Source organism: Scardinius erythrophthalmus (genome assembly GCF_964197995.2).
Source record: "Scardinius erythrophthalmus genome assembly, chromosome: 4".
Lineage (NCBI taxonomy): Eukaryota > Metazoa > Chordata > Actinopteri > Cypriniformes > Leuciscidae > Scardinius > Scardinius erythrophthalmus.
Window position 1 is genome coordinate 50,402,924 of NC_138224.1, and position 26,965 is coordinate 50,429,888.

Below are 26,965 nucleotides of genomic sequence, written 5' to 3' on the forward strand. Positions count from 1 at the left end.
CGTCTTTGTGCTAAGCTAGGCTAGAGGTGAGTGCGCATCAGACAGAGTTACGGCATGCACAGAGATGAAAAGGATATGTGTGGACTTATCTAACTCTGGGGGATACAGTGAATAAGCTGAAATCCCAAAAAGTTGGTGTGTTCCTTTAAAGAGATTAACCAAAATTAGAATCAAATAAACATTTTAATGTTTGGAAAACACAGCTCTGATGTTCACAATAACCAGATGAACATTATAATCTTTAGTTTAGACTATTAAGTAAATCTCATTTCTTTGTAATATCAAGAAGGGCACTGCTCTCTTTCAAATTCCTTATCTTGTCTACATTAGGCTGAGCCAGGCACCGTGCAAGACAGATATCCGAAAAATTTTGGACACTTTCTCCTTTTTTAAAGGTTGCCCTCAAAGTTTTGAACTGTTCAGGATTTGCAATTGCTAACTCCGCAATAGGGGCTTGCATGACAATTGTATTTCTGTCAACATTCAATTTGTTGTATGCTTCAGCTTTACTTAAGCCACCATTCACCAGTTGTAAAACTTTGTGGTAGCGTTTGATGGAGTCTTCAGGGGTTCTTACTGGTGGATGGAAAGAAGAAAGAAGAATGTTATACTAGTTTGATATGGCATAAAGGCAAGTAAATTAAATTAATAATGATCATTATTTTTGGGTGTGTTATTGCTTTAAGAACAGGCTACAAAACAAATATATTGTACCATCACAACATTCTCTAGTAAAGATTGCACTTTCGCTCCAGGGACCTCATGTATAAAACTTTACATATACATGAAAACTGGCATATACTGGTATTTTTTTTGAAACTTTTTTGTTACAAAAAAGTTACAAAAGATAGATTTTGCATATTATGCACAGAATTTTTCTGATTTGGAAAACCATGTATAGCCTACACAGGAACCTGCAAAAAAAAAAAAAAATCCCTTTTAAAAACCCAGTCAGTGCAGCAGAAGATTGTGTTTGTATATCCATCTCCACCCAGTCTCTTCCCTGAAATAACCATATATAGAGCTTATAACGCCTAGTTTTACTATGTATTTTCTTATCTGCATATTTTTATGCAAATTACTATCCATGTGAAACCATTTAACAAGACATTAGGAAAATGAGGTAAAGACTTCATGCCATCACATTAGGCTACATTGCTGAAAATTAATAAGTATCCTTGCATCGTTTTAGAATAAAATCAAAATATCAGATAAGAGTTATTTGCTATATTTTCTACTGGCCAAATAATACTTAATTTATATTTAACTATATTTAATTACTTTAAATCAAATGTATTCATTAGTCTACTGTCTGTCAGTGCACAACACCAACAGCACCTGTTGGTCCATATTGCCCCTATCAGTCCATATTGCCATTAACACTTTCTCCAAAAAACTGGATGAGACCTGCTCTCCTGTTATTCAATTAAAGCCTTAGCATTTTTTAATTTCTGGATTAACTATACATTTTAATACTTAATACAACAAACATACCTCTCTTAAAATCAACCTTCATTTTCTTGGATTTCTTCTTGTTGTTTTTCCGCTTTTTATACTTTTTTTTTGCTCTAGGTCCAGAATCCGATGAATCTGAAGATTCTGAGGAATCAGATGATTCATCAGTGGACTCATTCTCCTGTGATGCAGCAGTAGTGGAAGAAGATCCAATCAGTGGCTGGCCAGGTGAAACAACTACTTCACGCCTTAGAACAAGTGCTATGAAAAAGAAATATATGGATAAAATATAAAAGTAAATACTTTACATTTATTTTTTAACCACTTGTAATGTATTTTAAAGGTTTCAATTGCAAAAGACGGGTGACATTCTTGGTCAACAACCTTAAAATGTGCAAAATGCTTCACCCATCTTTGATAGGGCATGTTAATTAGTGTTACCTCAATGTCTCACTGATTACAGTTTAGCATTAAAGAATGTCACCCTCAAGGTCCACAGCATTTCTTGTATTTTTATTGAAATGTTGCAACATACTGACTGGCAGAATTGTTTTTTTAAGATAGTTAATGACCACATTACATACCATCCTCCAATCTTGATTGGAGAAAATTTTTGTCATCTGTCAGAGAGTCAACTTTTTCTTGAAGATGAAGAATCTTCTCCTTTTGAATTTCTATTGTTCTCTTTGCTTTATCGAGAGCAATCAGCAAAGTAGGTGCACCTTATAAAATAAAATATATACATACATATATAAAAACATACTCCGTCATTTTGTTCATACAGGACATCATTCAAACTGCAGAACACACAAAAAAAGTAACTTGGTGTTAAAGAGATTAACCAAAATTAGAATCAAATAAACATTTTAATGTTTGGAAAACACAGCTCTGATGTTCACAATAACCAGATGAACATTATAAACTTTAGTTTAGACTATTAAGTAAATCTCATTTCTTTATAATATCAAGAAGGGCACTGCTCTCTTTCAAATTCCTTATCTTGTCTACATTAGGCTGAGCCAGGCACCGTGCAAGACAGATATCCGAAAAATTATTCTGACTCCAATTTCAAATGCTAATCAAGATTCTGAGAGGAATCTTACGTGATAAGATATGAATTAGGACTGGGATGGAATTTATAAGGTATTTTAGGGATGAGTGAGGGAGTTAAGTTCAAGATGTAGCCTATCAATTAAAGTCAGAAAGGAGTATATTAAATGTAATGGTAGAATATTTTGGAAATACTGGATAAAATAAGCGTATTTAGAATAGTTTATTTTTTTATTTTCTCTCTCTCTCTCTCTCTCTCTCTCTCTCTCTCTCTCTCTCTCTCTCTCTCTCTCTCTCTCTCTCTCTCTCTCTGTGTGTATGTGTAATGGTCCATTTTCTGAAATAGGTGGCGGTAATGCACATATTTGTTTGCGATCCGTGGTAAAATAACTAGAAGAAGAAAGAAGAACTCTAACTCGTCTTGATGAAGAGTAGCAGCAATGTTACATTCTAAATTGTTGCTTTTTGCTATTCAAAAACCCTCGACAAAAAAGAAACGTAGGCTCATTAAATGGTGTCAAAGTAAACGGCTACTAGCAAGGAAAGTAAAGTGCTCAAGATGTGGCCATAATATGCGAATGAAGCAAACACGACATCTTGACGGTTTTCAATGGTGAGTTAAACAATTTAAGACTTGTTGTTCACATGATGTTTTGCTGAAATAGTTTCTGGGGATATTTTAGAACAAAAAAGAAAAAATAATTTCTTTAATTAAAAATAACATATTAACGTTAGAAAAAAAAAACCCTGCATAATTATGTTCAAGACTTGAGATTAATTTAAACAAAGATATCATAATCAATTAATCATTTTTGTAAGGAGGTATATGATTACAATATGAAATAAGAGCCTGCACAGAGAAATTGATAAACCGTGTAGGTGTGGTATGCTGAATAATCCTCTGTGATAAGTGCATATAATCACTATTATTTTTCCTATGTATTTTCATTTGTTTCTGCTAAGGGACTATTTACAGATTTTATATTAATTGTTTTCATTTACATACTTGTTGCATATTTTAGGTTCTATAATAAGCACTATTGATTCGAATTAATTAAATGTAATAGTTCAAGATGGATGTGTGTGATTGGTTGCGCGGTCGTGGGTGGGCGTGTCATCACTTCCCTATTTTTTACAGTCTATGGTCTTTACCTCATGATGTCACATCCGTACACATTAAAGGGTTCGTTCACCCAAAAATTAACATACTGTCAATAACTACTCACCCACGTGTTGTTCTATCGCTGTAAGACTTCCATTCATAGTCAAAACATAATTATATTTATGATGGAATCTGAGAGCTGGATCAGTCTAAGGGCTTTTTAGGCTCAAGATTCGATTCAAAATAAATTTTCGATTCCAAACCGATTCTGGATTAGAAAAACAATTTACAGTATGTAAATGTAGTTTACTTTTTCCTGTGTGATTGCAGTAGACAATAGTTCTATATTACAATCTATATATTTTTCCACTATAGTGTATTAAATGCAGGCGACAGCACAACAAAGTGGTTTCTAATTTTTTGGTTTCTAGTAAGCTACAATGGGTAAATATATGTTTTTTTTTCCGGTGTAAGTTTGTTTTTAACTATGTCCCACTTTGTTGAGCTGTTCCTGCATTTAAATGGATAATACATTATAGACTTCTATAATTTAATGTTAGGCTGCATAGATTAGGTCAGCTGGAACCGGGAACACTTCCCATAAATCCTGATGTACTCGTTACATCATAAGAAGAATGGCATCTACGCTAATTTTAGTGTCTGTGTTTATCCCGAGGTTTTCCCGCAGCCTGCCGGATCCGGGCCGTATCCAGATCTGACGAAGGACCTTCGCCTGAACCGATGACAACGCAGTGCTGAAGTGCCAACTAGTCTCTCCCTATGGAGAATCCCTCTACCATTATACAGATAAGGCGTTGTCGGGAAAATTCGTTTCATGTTCCTACCCCAAAGCAACAAAATAAAATACAATTCTTTATCAAAATTTATAAGGAAAGACAAGTACCTTGTTTAGGCTTGGCTTGTAGGAAATTCCAAACCTGCGTATATTCAAACGCACATAACTATAGAACCCATTCTTAATGCGCATGTGACCGCCATCAGCGTTTCTCACAGGTTCGCGTTTAAAGTCTGTGTAGAGGGAATGGTGTCGTCTTAGCTGCCCCTAATTTAATAACAAATGATCGTTGCGATGGAAGCAAATCAATCAAATCAATCAAAACTAACTTTAGATGGAATAAAACTTAACTCTGCTATAAAGCCAAAACAATCTCTGTTACCTTAAATTATACGCTTATCTCTGTAAAGCTGCTTTGAAACAGTCTACATTGTTAAAAGCGCTATATAAATGAAGATGACTTGACTTGACTTGACGGAGAAAAAAATAATCGCGATTAATCGCATCCAAAATAAAAGTTTGTGTTTGCATAATATATGTATGTGTACTGTGTATAATTAATTTGTATATATAAATACACACATATGCATGTATTTATTTAAGAAATATTTGCATGTATATACTATATATACATTTATACATAATTTATATTATATATAAATATAAATAATTTATATATAAATAAATAAATAAAAATCTTAAATATATACATGCATATGTGTGTATTTATATATACAAAAATAATTATACAAATTAAACACAGTACACACACATATATATTATGCAAACACAAACTTTTATTTTGGATGCGATTAATCGAGATTAATTTTTTTCCCAGCACTAGAAATATTAAAAGAATAATCCCAGAATACAAAATAATGAAAGAAATATAACAAATGATAATAACAAAAGGAGAGAATTTGAGTGAAATATTAACAAATATTAACAAATATAACACCCATTACATTAAGCTAAATAATTCATATCATTTTGATTATAATTTAGCATACATTTCATGTTATTAATGTATTACCCTGTAACTTTTCGCAACCATGTTACTTAAATTTCAACCCTGTTACCGTATAATTTTTATTAAAATAATAATAAATTAACTTATTTAGCTCACAGGGGCTTGAGCTATTGTCATTACTGTAGTTTGAAGGATTATATGCATTATGCATTTTAGCAAATACTTGAAAATATGCTGAAATCAGTCAAATTAAACATGTCAAAAGTTAAAAATTTGGCAAAGATGGAACTCAAAAGTTGCTGAAATGAATTTAAATCAATTTCAATCAAGTGATATCTAAAATTAAATATTTATATAGAGTGATTGTGACTTTCTATACCTAATGGCAGGAAATTATATTTAAAAAAATCAATAAATATACTTTTTTTCGGGTTCCTGAGTATTGGTAACAGGGTTGCATCCAGCACCAAAAAAAAAAAAAAAAGTACTTTAAAAAGTGTGCCTTTGATACCTGAGCTGGACGAATCAAATTATGTAATGGTATATTGCCTGTTTTTATGAAATACATAATAAAAAATAGTAAAATAAAGGGCCAATTTTTCAAAATTATGGATGCCTAAATGTCCTCCAATTCTGGAATGACCCATGAATTCTGAACTGCAGGTAGCCATAAAACGCATTAAATGTAGTCACCAGGGATGGGATTTTTCCGGATTAATCCAGAATTCCTGATTTTCCGACCTGAAAATGTGACATGCGTGAATCATGCAGATCAGTAAAAAAGAAAAGAAAAAGAAAGGCGGGGGGGTTGGGGGCGCGGCGGCATCTCACAGCCGTCACCGCAAACTTCATCTTCAACCGGCAGCGTCCCTGAGCAAGAGCGCAAGTCAGAAACTGTGTGTGTGTGTGTGTGTGTGTGTGTGTGTGTGTGTGTGTGTGTGTGTGTCTGTGTGTTCATCTGACCTCACGGGTCTTAGTATATTTTCCTGCTTTTTTGTCCTTCGCAAATCACATGCCTGAGTCACGCAAAGCTGATGTTGTTAACATTAACAATTTGAGAACAAAGTATAATTTGCATGATTCCACATGATGATAAGCAATCGTTATTAGATTTAATCAGCACGATTTTACTGCAATGCTATTCCCCCTTAGTTGATCAGAACAAAAATGGATGTTACCTTTTCAGATGACATTATCTGTAGAAAATTCACAAGTTTGTTTACTAAAATTTTGTAATTCTTAGTCCAGGTAAAATTCTTTTGTCTGTATAACCATAATTCACCATTTATCGGCATCACAGGATGTGCAGACATAAAAGTCACCGAGGCAAGACAACCAGGCGATCAGTGCGAGTAGGGTCTCTCTTTGAGAGATCAAAAATCAGCTTGTCGTCGTGGCTAATGTTCATTTACAGGTAAGTCTATTGTTGGACAGCAGAGAATGAATAATTCATTTAATCAACTTACAATCCTATTGATTATCCTTAACAAACATGGACATTATCGCATTGTATTTCTCCACTAGAAATAAACCTTGTTATATTATTACCTTTAATTTGGTACTGTGAAGTTGCTTTGGGGCAATCTGTATTTGAAAAGCGCTATATAAATAAACGTGACTTGACTTGAATAGTAAAATCAATGTTACAATGCATTTTTATTTTTATAGCTCCGCTTTCTCTATGCTGTGTCATCACTGTGTACTTCACAGGTTCACTCAGGGATTGTGAATAAGACAAATCGATATGATGCAAGATGGCATTGCGAAAAGTTCAAGAACTCTCTCTAAGATGGCTCGTGTCCTGAGGAAAGTTTGCCGCTGTGCCATGAAACAATTCAGAAAAAGACATGGACAGATGATTGGGGGTGGTCAAGAATTTGCCGTTCTTGATGAAAGTAACTTCCGTCATAAACGAAAGGTAAATTTAGAACCAAGAAGTAAAATGTATACTGCAGATGCCGACCAACAACAACAGACACTCTTGTCAGGATTTGGTGGATCACTATGTAACCCCTTTTGTTTTTTAGTCAGTGATTGTTTTTGCCGTTTGAACATTTCTAACTGACATTTATTTAGTTGTGGAATGTATTGACTTACTGTCACCTGGGGTCTTATTTATAAAATTGTGCATAGGATCCTTACTAAGTGTACGTGTACACGAAACCCAGAGAAATATTCAAAATTCTAAAACAGTGTACCTGCGCAGAATTCACTTTATAAATCCCAGTCAGCGAAAGATTGTGCACATGCTTCTCCACCCCGAAATAACCATGTATGAGCTTACAAAACCTTATTTCCTATATCCTCATCTGCATATCATTTGCATATGATTTTTAATCCACGTGATAACATGTTTAACATTACAAGACATTAGGAAAATATGAGATACGGAGGGTAAAATCATTTAGTAGCATAGCCTTGCCTTATTTTTGAAAAATTAAATTGAAAGTTTTTCCCAATCTTTTCCACTGGCCAAATTGTATTTATAATTAATTATATATTTTAATAGAAACAGATAGGCTTTATTGTGCATTATTTGTGCAACAACTTCTCAGTATTTATTTAATTCAATTGAACTATTATTGCGAATGGCATATTTAATCTAAATATGTATATCAGATGTAAAACATAGTATAAATAATTATTTTAAAACTTTCGGAACTTGTACTGAACTTATGATTAGAACTTATAATGAAGATTTATGTTTTGACCTCATCTGCCATCAGATATAAAGTATGCTGCAGCAGTTAGCTTCACTATTTGGCCCAACATGCTTGCTAGCGCGTACAAAGGATTTAAAGGATTAGTTTCCCCCAAAATGAACATTTTTTTAAATTATTTATTCACACCATTGCTATTCAAGATATCCATGTCTTTCTTTCTTCATTGGAAAAGAAATTAAGTTTTTTGAGGAAAAAATTTCATTATTTTTCTTCATATAATGACTTTCAATGGCAATCAACTGCTATTGTTTTCCTCAAAAAAACTTAATTTATTTTCCACTGAAGAAAGACATGGATATCCTGGATGGCATTTGGGTGAGTACATGATTAGGAAATTTTCATTTTGGGGTGAACAAATCCTTTAAGTTTAGAAGAGATGGATGCTTTCCTTACTTTGAATAACAGATTTCCAATAACCCTACTGAGTCTCTCTTGATAGACGTTCTCTCTCTCTCTCTCTCTCTCTCTCTCTCTCTCTCTCTCTCATATATATATATATATATATATATATATATATATATATATATGGGCTGCGTGATTAATCACAATTTTCATGAAACCGCACTTTAACTGTTTTGGTTTATCAGGATTTTAAAATGTAATTTATTTTTATGTGCAGTTTGTCAGTTATGATTGGCTCTGTAAACGCTTCTCACTCTGAAAGCACTGCGATTTTGAGTCACTTATAACTTGCATATGAAAAAGCAACACACGTCCAATTCAATTTCAACCAAATTAAAATGCTTTTATTAAGCTACAGTGGTAGTATGATGCCCATATGGAATTCCTCATTTTCCTTGATTCAGGGCCCGAATTTCGGCAAGGTATTGCGCATAAATTCATTCATTGCTGCAGGTCTCCCACTCATAATGCAGGAAATTCCCTCAAACATTGATTCACTTTAGCATGCAGGTTGTATTAGTAAATTAGTCCACACTGGACCACATAGATTATAAAATTAAATCAGTCATTTTAAAGTCCGCCTGTAGCCTGAACCGGAAGTTGCAAATTTCTTTTATCAAGTGCTGTGACGTATTTCCCAGTGAAAGGGAATATTGAACAGAGGGCCGGGTTTTACTCTAGCACTCCGCCTGTCTGTCTCTCGTTCATAGCAGACTAATTGTTTGAGGGGAGTGGTTAAGCGTTTCCCAACCCATGCCGTCACGCTTTCGTCATCAGAGTTCGGTCCCCCACTGCAGAGGGGAGGTGCATGTTCAGATTTTGATTAAAGATTACGAAGCCAAGTCATTAAACACATTACATTTCTACATTGAACACAACAATACGCCATCGCATTCATTCGCGATTCTTCTGTCAGTAAAGGCGACACTTCCGGTTTTCTTCCCACCGGAGCTCGCTTTTGATTTCAAAATAACGTCTGCGTGACATCAGTGTACACTAACCTAAAGGATTATTAGGAACACCTAAATACTACATTACTAATACAATACTGTGTTTGACCCCCTTTCACCTTCAGAACTGCCTTAATTCTACATGGCATTGATTCAACAAGGTGTTGAAAGCATTCTTTAGAAATGTTGGCCCATATTGATAGGATAGCATCTTGCAGTTGATGGAGATTTGTGGATGCACATCCAGGGCACGAAGCTCCCGTTCTACCACATCCCAAAGATGCTCTATTGGGTTGAGATCTGGTGACTGTGGGGGCCATTTTAGTACAGTGAACTCATTGTCATGTTCAAGAAACCAATTTGAAATGATTCGAGCTTTGTGACATGGTGCATTATCCTGCTGGAAGTAGCCATCAGAGGATGTGTACATGGTGGTTATAAAGGGGTGGACATGGTCAGAAACAATGCTCAGGTAGGCCGTAGCATTTAAACTATGCCCAATTGGCACTAAGGGGCCTAAAGTGTGCCAAGAAAACATCCTCACACCATTACACCACCACCACCAGCCTGCACAGTGGTAACAAGGCATGATGGATCCATGTTCTCATTCTGTTTACGCCAAATTCTGACTCTACCATCTGAATGTCTCAACAGAAATCGAGACTCATCAGACCAGGCAACATTTTTCCTGTCTTCAACTGTCCAATTTTGGTGAGCTTGTGCAAATTGTAGCCTCTTTTTCCTGTTTGTAGTGGAGATGAGTGGTACCCGGTGGGGTCTTCTGCTGTTGTAGCCCATCCGCCTCAAGGTTGTGCGTGTTGTGGCTTCACAAATGCTTTGCTGCATTCCTCGGTTGTAACGAGTGTTTATTTCAGTCAAAGTTGCTCTTCTATCAGCTTGAATCAGTCGGCCCATTCTCCTCTGACCTCTAGCATCAACAAGGCATTTTCGCCCTCAGGACTGCTGCATACTGGATGATTTTCCCTTTTCACACCATTCTTTGTAAACCCTAGAAATGGTTGTGCGTGAAAATCCCAGTAACTGAGCAGATTGTGAAATACTCAGACAGGCCCGTCTGGCACCAACAACCATGCCACGCTCAAAATTGCTTAAATCACCTTTCTTTCCCATTCTGACATTCAGTTTGGAGTTCAGGAGATTGTCTTGACCAGGACCACACCCCTAAATGCATTGAAGCAACTGCCATGTGATTGGTTGATTAGATAATTGCATTAATGAGAAATTGAACAGGTGTTCCTAATAATCGTTTAGGTGAGTGTATAGATTGATTGACCAGCACTATATGGACAAGTGGACCCAAGCCATTTCAGTTAAATGCCCCCCATGGCATAACAAATTAGAGGATGGATACCCGACTCGAGCCCGGCGGTACCTGGTTTCGGACAAGTATTTATAAATTATGTTCGGGTTCGGGTCGGACTCGGTCATATCAGCGCGGGGAGAGAGATGATTTTTGCTGTCGGTTTCGGACATAAATATCTTAATGACTCTCGGGTTCGGGTCGGTTTCGGGTATCCGCACTCTATAACAGATCCCCCAGATTCACAACACATTGAAAGAGCTTGGCTGACATACAAAACAAGCGTATGGAGACTAAGAGGAAATAGGACAGAGAAGATGCTTAAAGAACACCTCTCGCTCATAGAGTGGACTCACTGGCTTGGTGAACAACATAAAGAGGGACCCCTTGGGCGCCTAATAAAAGACATTCACATTACATTTCCTGTTTAGAAGACAACATGAACATTTGATGTTGTGTTTTATGTAAAGTAAAACCGGTGAACTGTTTAAGAGTGCTTAATTTAAGGCAGTGGTCTCAAACTCAATTCCTGGAGGGCCACAGCTCTGCACAGTTTAGCTCCAACCAGCTCCAACTCACACCTGCAAAGAAGTTTCTAGTAATCCTGAAGACCTTGATTAGCTGGATCAGGTGTGTTTGATTAGGGTTGGAGCAAAACTGTGCAGAGCTGTGGCCCTCCAGGAATTGAGTTTGAGATCACTGATTTAAGGTAAACTGCTGTTTTGTTCAATAAAGTCCCTTTTTGAAAATCTGTCGTTGTTTTGAGTAAGAATGCATATTCATGTAGATAGATATGACTTGTTAATGTATCATAATGTCTTGACTTTTCTTGGAGGGGCACATCATTACTAACTCATCATTAATTACTTGGAAAGTAACATGAATTCATGACTTGTTAATGTATCATAATGTCATGACTACTTGGAGGGGCACATCATTACTAACTCATCATTACTAACTCATCATTAATTATTTGGAAAGTAACATGAATTCATGACTTGTTAATGTATCATAATGTCTTGACTACTTGGGGGGGGGGGGGGGGGGGGGGGGGGGGGGGGGGGGGGGGCACATCATTACTAACTCATCATTAATTACTTGGAAAGTAACATGAATTCATGACTTGTTAATGTATCATAATGTCATGACTACTTGGAGGGGCACATCATTACTAACTCATCATTAATTACTTGGAAAGTAACATGAATTCATGACTTGTTAATGTATCATAATGTCATGACTACTTGGAGGGGCACATCATTACTAACTCATCATTAATTACTTGGAAAGTAACATGAATTCATGACTTGTTAATGTATCATGTAATTTCTTGTCTTGGCCCTCCAAGAGTAAATCTTCAAAAATGTATCAATTACACATGTTTTATACATATTCAGCTCTTCTAAATCAGATATCATTTGGTGCTTGTCGGTGGTTTGTAAAGAAGTGGAAGAGCAGAGGTGCTGTGCCTGAATTTAGATGGAGAAGGAACTGAACGGTAGGAAAAAAGTGGACAAATTTTGAAGGGGCAATAGTGGCCCCAAAGAAGAGCCAGCAAACAAGACTAACATCCGACTGCATTATGATATAAAGACAGTAAACAAATCCAGAAAATAACCATCATCTGTGCTAACACTAACAACTTTTAATTTTGAAAATTGCATCTGTTTAATGAATATGCTAGTGTAGTAGGTATTTTACACTTGAAGGCAGCAGTGGAATCACTTAAAACGGAATGTGTGTTCAATGAGTAGGTTTAATATAAATATTTCAAGACATCTTGTGTCATTCACTGATGTATGTGACAATTGATGGTGTCAAATTTATGAACAATTTAACATTGTGCCCTTTTAGTACATCTTTCTTGTGATCTAGAGCATGTTTGATTTACTTTACCTCGAAATGTTAATTAATACATTAATTAACAAGCATGTACTAACGCGTAGTTAAGATGGTATATTCATGTAGGAATTCATGATACTCATGTCGTAATTAAGGTTAGTACCTCATTAATACATGTCTTAACTCATCATTAGTTCATAGTAAAGTAATTATTAATTCAGGTATTAGTACATGATTATTCATGTACTATTATTGTAAAGTGTTACCTTAAAATCTTACTACATAATGCCTGCTGGTGGATTATACAGTGGTAATTAAGGAAGTCCGGGAAAAATTCACTCTGTTTGCACAATGCAATGAATCCGCTGGTATGGCCCACCATTGCTGGAGCACCGTCCGTTGTGATAGAGATGAGTTTGAAGAGGGGCAATTGGGTCTTGTTGACAAATTCCATGAAAGCTTGGAAAATATCTTCGCCTCTTGTGTGTCCTTTCAATGGTAAAATGGTGAGCAGCTCTTCTTTTGCACCCATGTCTCCAAAAACCATTCTAATGAAAACACATAGTTGTGCCACATCAACAACATCAGTTGACTCGTCGAATTGAAGAGAAAAACATTCGCACTGTTCAACATCCTTCCTTAACTGCTCCTCGACATCCTCTGCCATTCCCTCACATCGCCGTGTAACAGTGCCACGGGATAATTGCATGTCCTTAATGGCAGCTATGATGTCACTTTTATTCTTAAAGTCACCAAAAAGTGCGTATGCAGCCTCGACAAACGCTTCTTTCACAACTTCGCCGTCCTTGAAAGACTTCTTGTGTTTTGCAAGAACATGACTGACACGATAAGATGCTATAGTTGCAGCCTTACCCTTGGTGTTTGGCCTGGTAAAAATGTACTGCTGTGCTGCTAACTGCCCCTTCAATTCCCGGACTTTTCGGGTGCGTAGAGCTGATTTAGCCGGAAAATCTGCGTCATAGCTTTTGTGCACGGTCTTAAAATGCCCCTCCAAATTGCCCTTCTTCGGTAAGGCTACGCTTGAATTGCAAATAAGACAGATGGACTTCGAATTCGAATAAACAAAAAAATAAACCTCTTCCCAGTCAGAATGAAAATTATATGTTTTCGTTTTTTTGGCTTCTGCCATAGTTGTGTTTTATTTTGCTGATGTCACGACTCGCAGCTCTCTCAACGTCTCCCTAGTAACAGTGAGTAGTGGCGCGAAATTCGCGAATGAGGCGGCTCGAGGTGAACGGCGGGAGCTCGCATATCTGAAGAGCCGACTCTATTTTTAAAAATGTAGCCTATAGAAATTAAATAATTATGTAATAATTAAATATTGAATAATTTTATTTAAAATAATAGTGTGTGTTCATGCAAGTTATAATGCTATAGTGCTGGTTATAACATGGCAATAAAGAAGAGAGAAAAAGAGGGACCAGTTTAATCCTTTCAATTATTTATTTTTCTGAATATTATTTATTTTTTTCTTTAATATGGGTTCTATTATATTATTGTGTTGAATGTTGTTTCTATACATTAAAAAGATGTAATTTAAATGGAAAGGTTTAGTATTTTTTTTAATAACAAATCAAGGCATTTTAAAAAAAAAAGTTAGACATTGTGAGTATGATTTCGTTAAATAATTTAATTAGAATTGTTTTCACACCTATCATAATCAAAGTCATAGTTAAAACATTTATTTTTTAAAGAGCCGTTTGTGACCCAAAAGAGCCGGCTCTTTTCAGTGAGCTGAGTCAACGAGCCGGAATGCCAGCGAGCTACTAATAATGTAACGTGCCTAGCTAAAATCCTGTCTGAATTCAGATTAGCGTCCTAACATAGCCTACTACTCTTGCTATTTCTGACATATATGTATTTGAAATAGTATGAGTATGTATGCGATTTCGAATTCAGCCCATAATTTCTTCGCTGTTATTTTTTTCATAAATGGTCAAACTTTATGTCAGTGAATTTTACAAATATTTAACCAATGAAAAGCATTAAAACAGTTTGTGTTAAATCGTGTTACTCGATTAGACCAGGGGTTCTCAAACATTTTAGCCCGCGACCCCCATGATAAATGCGCTGCTGCCCCGCGACCCCGCACCTCCCCCACCCCAGGGTCCGAAATTAACTTTTTGGCTCACCTGCCATGGGGACTGGTAGATGAAAAAATCCACCAGCCAAGCATATTTTTTACCGGCCAAAATAATAAACAGCCTTTTTTGTCACATATACATGCATTTCAGTACTTTAAATTGAGATAATAAGGTAGGCCTATTATGTTGAATACAAACATAAAAAATGTCCAGAGCAAAATTTTAAATGTATAATAATAAAAAAAAAAATCTATATATTTATTGATCAAAATGTGAGAAATATGGAATATTACTATCATTGGGGTGAAATATAGCCTATATATATATATATACTTTTTTTTTTTTTTTTTTTTTTGTCAGTTTTGTTACCTGACTCATGTGGAAGGGAAGGCAGAATGTACTCGGTTACTTAACCTCGGTTCCCTGAGAGATAAGGCACGAGTATTGCAAACGCTATGGGAAAACTCCTTTTCTCGAGAAAAGAACGACCATAGTGTGTAAAGCAGAAGCAGCCTGGCCAGCGGCGGAGTATGCACGATCCGCGAGTGCTGAAGACGTTCTGCACGGCTTGGATGGGTGCGCGGGCTTTGCTCTCTGACATAAATGGGCGGCGACCGCTTTTCCAGTGGCAGGAGCTTGTTCCTCAGCGCCGTCAACAGATAGAGCGTTAACTGTACGCACACACCGCCGCCGACTTGAGCTGCAAAGAATCTCGTTCTGTCAAGGACGCTTGTCAAAATGTACGGGGAAGCTTGACGCCTGGCCGCTCTGAATAGTGAGTGCGCGCGCGCGGCCGGGGCTCTTTCTCTCTCTCTCTCTCTCTCTCTCTCTCTGAACAGAAAACCTACATTATTTTAATTTTAACCTATATTTTTTTTTATAGAAATCATCTCGTGAACATTTTTTATGTTTTTGATGTCTGAGACGCGGGAGCCGTGAAGAGAGAGAAAGGGCAAACCAGAGTACAATTTACTCTCGCGATCGACTGAAGCAGTCCGCGATCGACTGGAAAGCAGTCCGCGATCGACAGGTCGACCGCAATCGACTGGTTGGGCACCCTTGGTCTAGCGTAAGGCCAGTCGAATGGATTTGGGAAATGGACCGGCCGGGATTTTATATTTTCGGAGCTGGAAAGAAAGACGTATTTGCAATCACATCGATATTGCCCGCATAATCATACAGTATGATAAAATATTGGGGGGGACAAATTGTCCTTCTTTGAATATTGGGGGGGACGTGTCCCCCTGTCCCCCCATAGAATTGAGCCTATGGGTAGAGTAATCATTATTGTTCTGCTCCATGCTGTTGTAGGCAAGGCAAGGCAAGGCAAGTTTATTTATATAGCACATTTCATACACAGTGGCAATTCAAAGTGCTTTACATTGAAGAAATTAAAATAATAAAACCGAAATAAGAATAATTAAAACAGTTTAGAAAAATAAAAAAATAAAATACAGTACAGTACAGTACAAACAGTCGGACGAGCATTGGCACAGTGCTCATTCATTAAATGCATAGCTAAACAGATGTGTTTAGAGTCTGGATTTGAATGTGACTATTGTGGGAGCACATCTGATCTCCTCTGGAAGCTGGTTCCAGCTGCGGCTGGCATAATAGCTAAAAGCGGACTCGCCATGCTTTGAGTGAACCCTTGGTATTTCTAGCTGATATGATCCTAGTGATCTGAGTGATCTGTTGGGTTTATATTCAGTGAGCATATCTGCAATGTATTGAGGTCCTAGGCCATTGAATGATTTATATACCAGTAATAATACTTTAAAATCAATCCTAAATTTAACTGGCAGCCAGTGTAAAGACCTGAGGACTGGTGTGATATGTTCATATTTTCTGGTTCTGCTCAGAATCCTGGCAGCAGCGTTCTGTATGAGCTGACACTGTCTTATGGTCTTTTTGGGAAGGCCAGTGAGGAGTCCATTACAATAATCCACCCTGCTGGTGATGAAAGCATGCACAAGTTTCTCTAAATCTTGTCTGGAAACAAAGTATCTAATTCTTGCAATATTTTTTAGATGATAGTATGCTGATTTAGTTATTGCTTTGATATGACTACTGAAACTAAGGTCTGACTCTAGTGTCACACCAAGATTCCTGACTTGATGTTTAGTTGTTTGACCCCTAGAGTGAAGGTATGCATTCACCTTGAGAACTTCATCTTTGTTTCCAAATGCAATGACTTCAGTTTTGTCTTTGTTTAACTGAAGAAAGTTTTGACTCATCCAACTGTTGACTTCATCAATGCATTGGCACAGGGAGTCAATGGGGCTGTAATCGTTAGGCGATAGGGCTAAGTAGAGCTGTGTGTCGTCTGCATAGCTGTGGTAAGCAATTTGGTTCTTTCTCATTATTTGGCTCATTGGGAGCATATACAGGTTGAACAGGAGTGGCGCAAGAATCGAGCCTTGAGGGACTCCGCATGTCATGGATGTCCACTCAGACTTATGATCTCCTATACTCACATAATAACCTCTCCCATCTAAGTATGACCTGAACCATTTTAGAACTATCCCAGAAAGCCCCACCCAGTTCTCCAGCCTGTCAAGAAGTATGTTGTGATCGACAGTGTCAAATGCAGCACTGAGGTCGAGTAGCACCAGCACTGATAATTTGCCTGAATCAGTATTTAAGCGAATATCGTTTATTATCTTTATGAGCGCTGTCTCTGTGCTGTGGTGCGGTCGGAAACCAGATTGAAAATTGTCAAAGGATCCATTCAAGCATAAGAATTTGTTCAGCTGATTGAAGACAACTTTTTCAATGATCTTGCCTATGAAAGGAAGATTTATAGTTGCTTTATAGTAGTTTATAGATTTATAGTAAAGGAAGCCTATAGTTGCTTAATATGGTCTTATCCAGATTGTTCTTTTTCAGGAGGGGCTTGACAACTGCAGTTTTCAGGGAGTTTGGAAAACTCCCAGAGAGAAGTGAGGCATTTACCACTTCTAGAAGATCTGCTTCTAAACTGTTTAACACACTTTTGAAAAAAGCTGTGGGAATTGTGTCAAGAGCGCAGGTTGATGTTTTAAGGTGCTGTACCGTTTCTTCCAAAATTTTGCCATCAATTTCTTTGAAGTCAGACATAGTAACAACTTTCTCAGGTGGTTTGATGGTCTGTCTAACCCCAGTGCAACTCAAGGATGTGCTGATCACCTTTCTGATATTATTGATTTTCTCAGAGAAGAAAGAAGCAAACTCACTACACTTGTTGTCTGAGAGCATTTCACTGGGAATCTGGCTTGGGGGGTTTGTCAGTCTCTCTACAGTAGCAAAAAGAGTGCGTGTGTTGTTTAAATTACTGTTTATAATATTTGAGAAGAAAGTCTGTCTAGCTTTGCCTAATTCCATATTGAAAGCATGAAGGCTGTCTTTGTAGATGTTATAATGGACTACAAGTTTTGTCTTCCGCCACATGCGCTCTGTTTTTCTGCATTGTCTTTTCATATTTTGCACTGCTGTTGAGTTTCTCCAAGGTGCTTTTTGTCTGCCACTCTTCTTCCTGACTTTAACAGGAGCAATATCATCAATTACACTTTTAACTTTTGAGTTAAAGGAATCAAGGAGAAAATCAACAGAGTCTGCAGATATACTTGGTGTTAAGGATATAGCCTTCATAAATAGTACACTAGTGTTCTCATTTAAGCATCTCTTCTTGACAGACACAGATCTAGCTTCAGTGGCAGGAGAGATCAATATATCAAAGAAAATACAGAAATGATCAGACAGTGCTACATCCTTAATAACAATCAGTGAAATGTTTAGACCCTTACTGATAAGTAAATCTAGAGTGTGTCCACGATTGTGTGTGGGTCCATGTATATGCTGAGTCAGATCAAAAGTTTTTAAAACAGTATTGATTTCTTTTGCCATATTGGTTTCTGCATTATCTATGTGAATGTTAAAATCTCCAGCAATGGCAAAACAGTCAAACTCTGAGGTAATTGCTGATAACAGTTCAGTAAAGTCCTCAGCAAAGGCTGGAGAGTATTTTGGAGGCCTGTAAATAATGATAAGTAAGATGCGTGGAGCACCTTTTAAGACAATACCCAGATATTCAAAAGACAAGTAATTCCCAAATGATTTTTGCTTACATTGATATATATCTTTAAAAAGTGCAGCTAGACCCCCACCTCTCTTAACAGCTCTGCAGACACTCATAAAAGTAAAGTTAGGAGGGGCTGCTTCATTTAGGATTGTTGCACTGCAGCTGTATTCTAGCCAGGTTTCATTCAGAAGCATAAAATCCAGATTGTTTGTGGTTATTAAGTCGTTGACTAGAAGTGATTTATTTTTAAGTGAGCGGATGTTAAGGAGTGCTAACTTAACAGACTTACTTTTCCCCACAGCAATATTAGTTTGACGTGTAAGAGGCACCAGATTAGTTAGGTTTGCTGTACGGCTATTGAAGGCCTTAGACTTTCTATCTTGTAATAGAACAGCAATAGAGAACGATACAGGCACACTGGGTTCCCGTTTGTTCTGTAAACATTTGAGAAAGTTACTGTTATCAAAACGGGGACCCGACACATATCACTGAGAGCTGGTATCAGTTGTTTTTGGTTCACCTCGAGCAGATGGAGGAGGGTGTGGGCCCTGGCGTTGTGGCAGAGGCCGAAGAGCTCTCACAGGAGGAGGGGGAGGGCGAGCTGGGCCCGCAGGCTTTGGTGGTAGCGGCGCCTGTCTTTTTTTGGTTGGTATCTGGGGGCTCGCAGCAAAAGAGTGGGATAGTCTGGTTCCAGCATGCACCAGTTCTTCCATTTTCTGTGAGAAGCACAGAAGTGGCGATGCTGGGGAGAGGGAGAAAGTGTCTGGTGACAGGGGCTGTTGCTCTGGTGTTATCGGTGGTTGTGATATGCTGTCCTGGCTTCCCTGGCTGTTTTCCAGGAAGTCGTCCTTGGGTGCTGAAACTTCAAGCAGTTCTGAGATTGTGTCTGTGAGCAGAGGGTGTTGTGGCGGAGTGGTGTTATCATGTCCATTTTGCTGCTGAAGTGAAGTCCCGTCTTCATTACTGTGTCCAGATGTATGTGTGCCGTTCAGATTGAGTTGATTGGCACACACTGCAGAAGGATGATTGAGGGAAAAATAGAAATTGTCCTTTAACACTCTTGAACCAAGTTTGTTTGGGTGATGGCCATCCCGATGAAACAGTTGTCTCTGACTCCAGAAAAGATTGAAATTGTCAATGAAGTTAACTCCTTTTATATTGCAGGTTTTTTGCAGCCACGTATTAAGCCCAAGCAACCGTGAAAACCTGTTTGTTCCTCTTGCTGGGAGTGGTCCACTGATGAATGTTTGAACTTTCAGTCTTTCAAGTGTTTCAAAAAGTTCATTGAAATCCTTCTTAAGGAGTTCTGACTGCTCTTTATGAATATCATTCTTCCCCACATGAATGATGAGTCGATTTGCAGTCTTATGTTTCATCAGAATGTTCTGAAGTTCCCTGTTTACATCAGAAGTTGTTGCTTGTGGAAGGCAGCATGTAGTTGAATCCCTGCCGCTAATGTTTCTGATTATGGAGTCCCCCACTATCAGAGTCCTGGGCTCGGCTTCGCTCTGAGCTGAGTGCCGCTGTCTGCTCGACCTTGAGCGCCAGTTAGCATCAGTGTTAGCTACTGGCCCATTCAGTCTGTGTTCGATCACATTCATCACGTTTGGGGATTCCTCATTTACATTCCTTAGTACTTCAAATCTGTTCTCAAGATGTATAGGCAGTGGTAGGAGACCAGTGTTTGCAATCCTTGTCAGAGCTGTATCTGGGGTAGAGGATGCTATTGCGGTAATATGTGATGCTCGTGACAATCTGCTGTCTCGAGTGCCTTTGGGTCTCGCTCCCTGTTTGTGCCATCGATTAGTAAGTCGATCGGCTTGTTTCTCAACCTGTCGAGGAGCACTAGTTTCATGGGACTCACCGGAATGCTGAGGGTGTCCATGATGAAGCTCTGCTGTGTGCTCCGTCTGCTTTGGTGGTCCCGTAAGTAACTTTGTTTCAAGAACTGCAATCCTTTGTAAAAGTCTGTGGCAGTTAGTGCAGCAAGTAGATTCCAGAAGAGGCATTTTCTCTTATCCTTAATGCAGTTGTGTTTTCCTTTCCCGGAATGTAAGCTGGTCGGGTAAAAGAATTCTCAGTTTTTGTAGTAATCCAAACTTTGTCGTCTGAGCACTGTGCTGATTTGCTGAAGTTAAAATTAGGTGATAAAGGGAAATAAAATAAAGGAAATAAAATATAAATAAAATAGGAGATAAAATGTAAAAGCGATAGAGCAAAGTGCGGAGCAGTAAGCAAGAGCGTCCGAACAGTAGCTGAGCAGGAAGCAGAACTCGTAAACCAGTTTCCGACGGCCAAGGAAGCTGATGTCAGAAAATCCATTAACGGTACAATTTGCGAGCTAAGACACCAGGTGAAGTCCAAAAGTGTGCTCGTTTAAATCAGTGAAGAACCACGATCGACTCCTAACCAGGATAACGCACTGTTCTTTAGTCATTTCTTGGCTTTTCCACAGTTTTAATTTTATTATCATAATTTTTTTGTTTTTCTTTTATAGAAATTGTATTTATATTTTATAACCGCACTGCTGAATGTTTAGAACAAACATTGGTCATTTGCAGCCTTGGCTAAATTAAGTTTACCCGAGACTAGATAATGATCTGAGATGTCATCGCTCTGCTGCAGAATGTCAACGGCATCAACAGCTAGTCCATGTGATAATATTAGATCTAGAGTGTGATTACGACGATGAGTAGGTCCTGACACGTGTTGTCTAACTCCAATTGAGTTTACAATGTCTTTAAATACCAATCCCAATGCATCTTTTTCATTATCGATGTGTATATTAAAATCACCAACAATTAGTACTTTATCTGCAGTCAATATTAATTCTGATAGAAAATCAGCAAATTCTTTGATAAAATCTTTATGGTGCCCTGGTGGCCTGTATACAGTAGCCAGCACAAATCTCAAACATGATTTATCATTTATACTATATATTTTTACATTAAGCACTAACACTTCAAAATAATTATATTTAAAAGAAGACTTCTCAGTAATTCTGAAGATATGACTATAGATTACAGCAACTCCTCCCCCTTTGCATTTCAGACGAGGCTCATGTTTATAACAGTAATCTTGCGGGGTGGACTCATTTAAAGTAATGTAATTGTCTGGTTTTAGCCAGGTTTCTGTCAAACACAGCACATCTAGGTTATAGTCAGTAATCATATCATTAACAATGATTGCTTTTGCAGTAATGAATCGAATATTCAGCAACCCAAGCTTTATCATTTGTTCATCCGTATTATATCAGTTTTTTTATTTGTTGAACATTAATACAATTTTTACCCTTGAATGGGTTTAGGAGTTTTTTGTATGTCCTAATTCAGGGAACAGACACAATCTCTATATGATGATAGCTATGTGATGGGATTTATCTGACCTTGGTAACGCGAGGCCGCTAGCAGACGGTCGGTTTAGCCAGTCTGTCTGCTTCCTGACCTGAGCCCCAGATTGTCATGTTTTATCTCTAAGACTATGTGGCATATTACTAGAGAGAAGAGCAGCACCATCCCAGGATGGATGAATACCATCTCTTTTCAACAGGTCAGGTTTGCCCCAAAAACTTTTCCAATTGTCTATCAATTCTATATTATTAAGCGGACACCACTTAGACAGCCAGCCATTGAGGGAGGACAATCTACTATCTATCTCATCACTCCTGCGAACAGGAAGGAGGCCAGAGCAAATTACAGTGCCTGACATTGAACTTGCAAGTTGCAAGTTCTAGAGAGAATGGTGCTCATAGTGCTAATTAGTTCCTCTAGTTCATCTGTTTGTTTGGGTTCAGGCAGCAGCTGAGATAGATCAGGTAAGCAATTTGAGAAATTACCTATGGTGGATGGAAGGATTGTCCTGCCTGGTCAATAACGCGGCGCAGTATGACATATTACATCAGTACGTAATATGCAAGTTACCATTTAATGGTCAGTGACATCATCACTTTGTGAAATGATATCTATATAGGTTGGATCGGTTCCATGTGATATAATTAAATCGAGTGTATGATTAAGATGATGAGTGGGACCAGTGACGTTTTACTTGACCACAAAGGAATTTAATAAATCTGTATTAACGCAGCCCCTAATGCATCATTTGTGTTATCTACGTTTATGTTAAAATCTCCAACAATTAATGCTTTATCGACGTTGACCAATAGATCTGAGAGAAAATCTGCAAACTCTTTTAGGAAATCAGCGTAAGGCCCTGGCGGTCTATATACGGTAGCCAAGGCTAGAGATAATAGGGATTTTTTTCTTACATCTGAGAGCGTAACATTTAGTACAAGTACTTCAAACGAATTAAACTTGTCACCTGTTTTCTGAGTAACATTGAGAATATCTCTACAGATTGTTGCAACACCGCCGCCACGACCAATCAGACGGGGCTCATGCTTATAGCAGTATCCTGGTGGAGTAGACTCATTTAGACCAAAATAATCATTTGGTTTAAGCCAGGTTTCAGTAAGACAAAGTACATCGATACTATTATCTGTGACTATTTCATTTACAATAACTGCCTTAGGTGTGAGTGATCTAATGTTTAGAAGACCTAGCTTTAGAAATAGTTTTTGTTCACTAATAGTGAGATTTTCTGTTTTAATAACAATTCGATTTTTCCTAGATCCTGCAGTGGATTTATTATTTGACCTCACTAAACGAGGAATAGACACAGTTTCTATGCAATGTTCTACACTAATATTTATATCAATTAAATTGGTGCAGCAGAGACTGTAATTTGGACTTTTGGTTAAAAAGTAGTCAAACGGTTAAACGGTGTTTAACCTCTTGGAGATGTTATCAGACAGAAGATCTGCTCCGATTCTACTTGGGTGTAAGCCATCAGCACGGTAAAGCCTAGGACGCTCCCAAAACAGATTCCAATTATTTACAAAGAGCAGTTTCTGCTCATTGCATCATGACATTAAACATTCATTCAGCGCAAATAATCTACTGAACTTTTCATGCCCTTGTCGGTATGTGGGAAGTGGTCCAGACACAATGATCGTTATTTCAGGCGATGTGCTGCGTACCGTCTCGATCAGGCTTCTGAAGTCTTTCTTCAGAACCTCCGTCTGCCGCAGCCTGATGTCGTTCACTCCCGCGTGTAGCACGACAGCTCCGACGCGCTCGTCACCGTTCAAGATCTCGGGTACCCACGCAGCGATATCGAAAACACGAGCAACAGGAAAGCAGTGGGTGCTTACTTTTACTTAACGTAGCGTGGATGTGCCGGACGATGGAATCGACGATGATCACAGCATCGTCTTCCGTTTCGCGAAGAGGGGAGAAGCGGTTCTGGGTGGAGATCTGGAAAACCGGGAGTGGCGGAGAGATTCTTGCTCTGGTCCTGGCTCGCGTCTTCCGCTGCAGAACCGCGTCTTCCGCTGCAGAAGGCTTCGTGGTGGTGTGTCGGAGCCGGAGTGAACGAAACCATGGCTGATCGTGAAATGGGCGCTCGGGACCAGTGCTGACAAACGCACGGAGTAGACGAGGTCGGAGTCAGCGGATTACTAATGTTAGTCACTGACTTATGTACATCGGCGCGTGATGTTTCAAGAGCTAAACGCCGGTCTCTCAGTTCGGCTTGTTTCTCTAAAAGGTCACGGATCTGCTTCTCTACAGCTTCCAGCTCAGACTGCACCGCATCCAGCTCGAATGTGTCCTCACCTGCACCAAAAGGTAGACTACATACATCTGATATATTCGCCATTTTAACAGATGGACAGTAAGTTAGCAACGACGCTACCAGTGATGCTATCAATATTAATACTAATTTATGACTGAAGTCTTGGATATAATCTGTCTTTTTAATGGTACGGGTGTAATGTAGACGCAGGATAGGCGAGAAAATGTAAGTTTGTAAGTGAGTGTAAAGACGACGCGCTCAGCCGTGACCCACAGGTGTAAACCGGGTCACAAATCGGCTTGAGACGCGTCTGCTCAACAGTCCACGTTGTAACTATGAGGTTTGAGCACCAGTGCTTCTCAGTGAGGAAAAGTAGAAAATGTTCGTTGTGAGTTTAAAGAGAAAAAAATCTTTTTTATTTGATTATGAATCAAATCGATAGAGCTCCAAACACAAACAACGCATTCAGACGCGACGCTTGCGCAGATCAATAGGTGTCTATTGTAATAGACACCTATTGATCATATGTAATACCTTCTTCAGGCAGGCGTAAGTAAATGTACAAAAAAAAGATAAATACAGGTAAATATTATATATTTATATAATAAATATATATTTTAGAATATATATATATATATTTTTTTTTCTTTCTAATGAATCTGTTTTAAATAGTGTTCTTTTTTTTTAATTCGATACTACAGAGCGATGCTGGTGTGAACATATTTTTGTATCGGTGTTGTGCATGTTGTTTTGTATCGGTGTTGTGCATGTTGTTATTCATTTTTAAAGAACTCAACTCATGGCGACGACATCGGATGACGTCACGACCATCGTTCATCGTGTGGAATGTGGTTTTCCTCTTCATGAGGGAAAATATTTATTTTAAATCATAATATCAAGTTTTAATGCCTCAAATCATCCTATACACAAGTTAACGCGCCAAATCCTGGGTGGCGCCATTACTCTACACAAATGCACTTCATTTCAAGTGGTTTGCACAGCGTCTGACGGTGTAAACACAGCGATTATGATGCTAGCTTGGGAACACAGTTCTACTACTTTCACTGGAGATGCTTGGGTGCTGGTAACTGAAGCTGGAGAAGTCATAACTGCGGGATGTACGCGTGTTGCTGGACCAGGGAGATCTCTTTCCCACTCAGCGAAGATCCTGTGGAAGGTAACTATATTATTTGACCATTGTAGCCTAGGCCTATGTATTTTTTTTATTGTTGGTATCCGAAATACATCATTGGCTACTTGGCTACTTGGAGTGCAAAGTGTGTGTGTGCCATGATTAGGGATGGGAATTGAGCAGAGAGAGAGACCCGGTCGCGCGCACGCACTCTCTGTCTTCAGGGGTTGAAGAAAGTGTAAACAAGACTTCACCGTCTTAATAAGTTGCCTTATCTTCTCTGAAAATCGACATTCAGCTGACATAAAACACTTTAATTAAACAAAAAAAACTATCCAGTGATTAAATGTTTTCTGAGTTGACAGAAATCTTGGGTGTCCATGTCCTAACTGCTGGGATAATCACACAACGCGCATGACACGTCCAATTCGCAAACTAATGACTCATTTGAACCGATTCATTTTAACTAACGGTTAAAAATCAGTTGTTTTAACGGTTAAAACAACTGATCCAACAGTGAACTCAAAGAGACGTCTGAATCGGTGCATAACTAATCAGTAACACTTTACAATAAGGTTCTATTTATTACATAAATTACATAAAAAGTAACATTTTCTTACTCAAGCTTAAGCTTTAAAATAAATAAAACCACTTGTTTTTTGAAAAGCATATGACTAAATTTTTCCACAGTGGTATCAAGAATCGTTAAAGAATCGGATTGATAAGCAGAATCGTCAGTGGCATTGATATTGTTAAAATCTTATCAATTCCCATCCCTAGCAATGACGATTAGATTAGATTAGATTAGATTAGATTCAATTTATTGTCATTACACAAGTACAGGTACAAGGGCAACGAAATGCAATTTAGGACCGACCTGAAGTTAGTAAGAATACAGCTTAACATGAGGAGAGTTGAGGAGAAAAAAAAAGGCAACCCCCAGACTATGCTCCAATAGGGAGTACAGTTTGGGGACAGTAAAACACCTCAGCACATTTGCACATAATCAGTACACAACATGAACACACAAGACTTGCAACAGGGGAGGGGAGAGGGGGTTGGAGGTAACCCAGCACAGGCAAGCAGCCATCCGGTCCTGCAGCCATTTCGGCGCTGGTCACAGACCCGCCTGTCAGACTGGTGGTAAAAAGCGTCGAAGGCGTGGGATGGGGGCTGGGGGTTGGTGATTGCATATCTGTATCTATGTAAGAGTTTCTGTATGTGTGGGCCTGAAGAGTCGCTACGCCTGGCATCCCAATCTAGGTGCCTCAGTCCGCAGGATGTCATAGCGAAACACAGCAGTTGCCATGGAGACAACCTTGATCAGGTCCCAGACAGAGTCAACAATCAGCAGGTGTCAGTGTGGAGTCGGGGAAGGAACGCAAGAGCGTCTCTTTGCAGTGCTCTCTCCAGAGGAAGTTGTTGT

General features: G+C 38.4%; 1 protein-coding gene across 1 annotated transcript; it reads right to left on the reverse strand.

Moving 5' to 3' along the window:
• Window positions 1–265: 265 nt before the first annotated feature.
• Window positions 266–26,645, reverse strand: LOC308689340 (coiled-coil domain-containing protein 106-like; the record flags this gene model as incomplete). The annotated part of the gene is made up of 5 exons (XM_081362990.1): window positions 266–576; window positions 1,495–1,716; window positions 2,040–2,177; window positions 24,254–24,448; window positions 26,573–26,645. 5 exons carry the CDS (start codon window positions 26,643–26,645, stop codon window positions 266–268), a joined length of 939 nt encoding a protein of 312 aa, XP_081219116.1.
• Window positions 26,646–26,965: the final 320 nt, after the last annotated feature.